General features: G+C 39.6%; 1 protein-coding gene across 1 annotated transcript in view; it reads left to right on the top strand.

Moving 5' to 3' along the window:
• The window catches only part of LOC109546781 (apolipophorins), a gene marked incomplete in the record, with an annotated part of 23,505 nt that overhangs the window by 4,561 nt on the left and 13,569 nt on the right, over nucleotides 1–5,375 (top strand). The window contains 7 exon segments of the mRNA XM_048665797.1: nucleotides 276–533; nucleotides 587–795; nucleotides 1,004–1,194; nucleotides 1,266–1,540; nucleotides 1,730–1,884; nucleotides 1,937–2,655; nucleotides 2,716–3,537. Coding sequence (XP_048521754.1) covers nucleotides 276–533; nucleotides 587–795; nucleotides 1,004–1,194; nucleotides 1,266–1,540; nucleotides 1,730–1,884; nucleotides 1,937–2,655; nucleotides 2,716–3,537 — 2,629 coding nt within the window.

The raw sequence follows: 5,375 nt of genomic DNA, 5'->3' as shown, positions 1-5,375 counted from the left end.
GACAATCCAGAAAATACATTCCACTCTGAATGAACCTGTGAAAATTTGGTCTCAAATCGGACTCGATCCTGATGTTTCCCAACCCTCAGAGTGTTGACCTGAAATGTGTCGATAACCGTAAATTTCTGGCTTTAAAAACCCTGGTTCTAATCCTCCAATCCTTGATAGTCTCAATGAACAGTTGATTGAACCCCGAAGAAGAACAGTCAACTAAGCATAAAAGTTGGAAGAAAAAACGCAAACATAACAACAAACGGGTGTTCACCATTTTTTAGAGAACACATTCAACAAGACTTCCTATCCACCGCCCTCAACCTGAACAGTGAAATCAAATCCAGCCCCATTCTAAACGGCGACTACAGCGCCAATCTGAAGGTGAAGAATGGCATCTTGGACCAAGCCACTGTTACTGAAGACTACTTGTTCGTTCCATTCTCCGTTGGAAAGAACGGCGCCAAAGCACAAATCGTCAGCAAACTGCAATACAGTGGCACTAGCAAAACGCCTGCTCAATCTCCTGCATCCAAACCGAGGTTTGTAAACATTGGAATATGGAGAAACAGTTCTGCATTTGCAACCTTTCCAGGTCCATCATCTTTGAAAATCCCCATCCGGTTACCGCGCCGACCAGCAACGTTCAAACCATCTTGGAAGCAGTGAAGGATGTTGCCAAGACCATTGATGTTGTGGTAGGCGAAGAAACGGCCAAGGAATTCATCAACTTATTGAAAATCGTTAAAGTCAGCAGTGCAAGTGACTTGTTAGCTGTTTACAATCAAGTCAGAAGCGGAGTCGGTAAGCGCAAAGAAATTGTTTCGATGACCCAAACGAAAAAACACAGAAAAAATTATAATTACAAAAGTGATGCAAAATATTACAATTGTGATCTTTTCGATCGTTCAATTCCTCCAGAGTCTAAGGCTCGATTGAATGCAAATAATTACTGGAAACAAGTTCTCAAACAGACGGTTAATGAAATGGACTAACCGACGCTCTTTTGCAGGTGTTGGTGACAAAAATGCAGCCAAACGCTTGTACTTGGACGCTTTACTTAGAGCAGGAAATGGTGAAACTATTGAGGCAATTCTGCAGCTGCTCAACAGCAAGCAACTGGACGAACTGGACAGCAAATTGGCCCTGCTCAGCTTAAACGTTGTGCGCCACGCAACTGAAGGATCTGTGAAAGCTGTTACGGTAAGCCCACAGCTTCCCCATACTTTCCTCATCAATTTTACATCTGCCTGACATTAATAAATGGGTTTTAGCATCTTTTGGACACACCAAAACTGCCCAGAGAAGCGTACTTGGGAATTGGAAACTTGGCCGGTCGCTTCTGCGCCCAGCACAACTGCGACAACAATGCTGAGATCAAAGCTCTAACGAACAAACTGTTGGCCAAAGTTGGCGGCAAATTCACCAATAGAGAACAGGAAAATGATGCTGTTTATGCTCTGAAAGCTCTAGCCAATTTGCGCGATTTGAGCGACATCGTTGTTCCTAAAGTCACAGCTCTTGCCCAAAACAAAAATCTCCCCAGCAGGTAAATAATTGTGCTTAACCAACTTCAATTAATTGAATGTTGGGAGTATTCTAAACAAAAAAGTTAATAAGTCGCAAAGTAGGGTAAAACGATAATTTGTTTTCCAAAGCTGATTTGTCTCCATTAGCTTGCAAATGAAATTTAAAATGCTCAGAAACCAAATATACAAATTCGTCCATCTCATTCCAGATTGAGAGTGGCTGCATTAGACACCTACTTGGCCGACGCATGCAAGGACAAGTTGAGAAACAGCGCCCTACAGATCCTCCAAGACATCCAACAGGACTCTGAAGTGAGGATCCGAGCTTTCCTAGTGGTGGCTCAATGCCCCACTGCCAAAATCGGTAGGAACTGGCAGCAATCACAAGGAAAAAATCCTAATAAACCAATTTCCAGGAACTGCCGTGCAGAACGTTTTGAACAAAGAGCCCAGCATCCAAGTGGGCGGATTCATCACCTCCTACATTCACGCCCTTAGAGCTTCAGCGAATCCCGATAAAGACTTGGCCAAGAAATTCCTGGGATTCCGACCGACTAAAAACTTCCCCATTGATCCCCGCAAATACTCCTTCAACGGAGAGTTCTCCTACGCCGTGGACACTTTGGGCCTAGCTGCTTCCTCCGAGGCTAATGTAATTTACTCCCAAAACTCCTGGTTGCCCAGATCGACCAACCTGAACCTCACGGCTGAAGTATTCGGGCACAGCTTGAACTTCTTGGAAATCGAAACACGCCAAGAAAACCTCGACCGTCTGGTTGAGCACTACTTGGGCCCCAAAGGGGTGTTGAGAAAGACGGTTTTGCCGGATCTCTTAAAGGAGGGCAAAACCAGCTACCACAAGCTGGCAGATTATGTCGAAGGGAAGCTGAAAGCCACTTTGCAGAGAAGCAGACGCGACGTCAGCAAAGCCGAAATCGAAAACATTGCTAAACAGGTACAAATCAAGACCAGTGAACTGAACAAGGACCTCGATTTGGACGTGAGCCTCAAGGCCTTTGGCTCTGAAATATTCTTCCTCAATGTGAACCAAGAAGCCAAGGTGAAGCCTGAAGCAATCATCGACAGTATCATTGCCCAACTCGCCAAGGGATTGGATAGGCTTCAACGCTTCGAGGTGAGTACTTATTGAATGACGCCCATCTCTGTACTACTACAGATGGATTTTCGCTCGCAGGAAACTTTCCGTCGCAACTTGAACTTCCTAAATGCTGAGCTAGATTACCCAACATCGCTTGGTTTTCCCTTACGTTTGGCCATCGATGGTTCCGCCACCGTTCAAGTTAAAGCTGAAGGAAACGTGGATGTTCGCAAACTGACCAACAATCCAGAGAAAGGGGAACTGAGAATCAAACTGATTCCTAGTGCTAATGTGGAAGTAGCCGGAACCATCACCCTGGACGCCCTTGTCGTAGAAAACGGTCTGAAGGTGGTTTCTACCCTCTACTCGTCCACTGGTGGAGACTTGAAAGCCACATGGGACAAAGCCACAGGCTTCGATCTGAAATTAGGCCTGCCCGTCCAAGAACAAAAACTGATCTCAGTCAATCATGAAATCGTGTTTGCCTCCAGAGAACAAGCAGGCAAAGCAGTAAACCTCCCACTCAAATTCACTCAAGTCAAGGACTTCTCGATCTGCTTGGACCAACTCAGTTCATTCATTGGACTGACGTTCTGTGCAGAAATCAACGGCCCCAATGTAGGTGGACAACAAATCCCAGTTCTTCCATTCCCATTGGCTGGCGACGCCAAAGTGGCGGTGACCATTGAAAATGACGACGTGTCCGAATACCGTTTAAGGCACAGCATCAAACCAGCTCACGCCGATCTGGTCTTTGAAACCATCGACAAGCAGAACAAGAAGAAGGTGTCTTTGGATTTGGAGGGCGAATATTCTCCGGAAAAGTACGTCAGAGCCCTGTTCACTTCTAGTGTGAAAACTGCTTCTGCTGAAGCCCGCATCATCCTGACCAACGTGGAAAAATCATTACTGATCAAGGTAAGATGAATTGACTGATGCCAGATTTCATCAAAATCATACAGGACAACTGAACAATTGGCTAAAAGATCATTAACCGGTTAATTCATATATAGGCTGATCCAGTTTCCAGAGCGAACTTTATAAAACGATAGAGAATCTGAAAACACTATAAGTTTGCATTATAAGCTATATTCGAAAATGGCTTCATTCAAGTTTAAGTTTGAAAAATCACCTTGTTGGATTGTTTACTCAGTTTTAAACAAGTAGGTTTTCCTGCCTTCAATTTACTAGCACACAATTAAAACAGTATAAAGTCACACAATCAATCTGTGATATTCCTCATCAACCAAAACTATTGCTCGAAATGTAGAACACAACCATCTCCTTTTTCTTCTACCCAAACCAATTATTATGAATATGGCGACAGTTATCCTACGCCAACAGAATTGGACCAGCGGCTTGATCACCCGGATCACCGGATCTTAATCCACTGGACAACTGTCTCCAAATATAAATAGATTTGGGGACATAAATGGAAAAGACAAATTTTATTAATGCTGTCGCAAAACATATCGAACAATTTCTTTAATTTTTTTTCTGATCATAATCACAATCTTAATCGCAGATTGGATTTTATTAGGTTACAGTTTCTTTAAATGATAATGAGCTTTTTAATTTTTGCATAAGCTTCTTCATAAGTGCATTTTATTTTCCAGGGCATTTCTTCCAAAACCTTTTGAAAAGTGAAAAAAACTTAAAATTTGCCATAGTTTTTTTTAATGGAACACAGTATACAGGATGTTTCCCAATTGAGTACAAAAATTTCAAAGTCGTATTCTTGAGCTGATTTTATGACAAAAAGTTAATATAAATAAGGGTCAAGAAAGCTTCGTTTCCGATCTTCAGAGTTTTAAAGTTTATCAGATTTTATGGTTTTTATTTTTTAATTTCCAAATCATTCTAAAAATTCTAGTCATATTTGGTAAACCAGTTGCACTAATTACGGGTCATTAAAAATAAACATTTCGTCAGTGTAGAAGAGTTCATCATTGATATGACTAATGAGTATCAAAATTGTTTAATAAAAGCGAGATGGTAAAGTAAAAAATTAATTAAAACAGTTTATTAAACGTAAAGTTTAACTCTTAATAAAAATTATCTTCTGTTGTCTTTTCATTGTCTGCCTTCGTTTAATCACGAATTGTGATTGTCATTGAGGCAGATATTGAAAAAACGTAAAAGATAACTTTTAATAAGAATAAATATTTGTTAATTTATTTTCTGCAAATTATTGACTTAAATTTCTTTGAATCAGTGTATATTTCCAAAGTTTTACTATATCAGACTTGTTGAGTTGTGTATAAAATTATAATTTAAAAATAAACAACACCATTGTTTAATAATCGAAACTCGGCTTTAAAAATAAGRAACATTTATTTACAAATGGTTGAAACCGATCGTGTGAGAATGCGAAAAACTTAACATACAGTGAAAAAAAAATCGTTTGAAAGCGGATTAAGTAACATAAAATTTAAAACAAGACTAAGCCGGTGGAAGCAAAGGCAAAACTATCTGACTACTTTATTTTTAACTAATTAACTTTTGGCATTTTAAAGTTTATTAATAAAATGTTTAAAGTTTTTTTCATGCTTTTGTAGAAAAATCACTGCCACTTTTTACTTTGATTAAATTTAAAAAGTTATTTGTCATTACAAAACTAAAAAAAATTCACTTGTGTGTTTAATTACATTGTTCAGTAGTAACAAATATTTTCAAATAGCTTTCCTTTATTCTATTTTTGAATCATAATGAACAAAGTTGATAAAAAACATTATATAAATGTAAAATTACATTCC

Source organism: Dendroctonus ponderosae, unplaced genomic scaffold (assembly GCF_020466585.1).
Source record: "Dendroctonus ponderosae isolate FM_Combo_2020 unplaced genomic scaffold, Dpon_F_20191213v2 Dpon_F_20191213_4, whole genome shotgun sequence".
Lineage (NCBI taxonomy): Eukaryota > Metazoa > Arthropoda > Insecta > Coleoptera > Curculionidae > Dendroctonus > Dendroctonus ponderosae.
The sequence above is the reverse complement of the archived record's forward strand: the minus strand, read 5'-3'. Positions and strand labels throughout refer to the sequence as shown.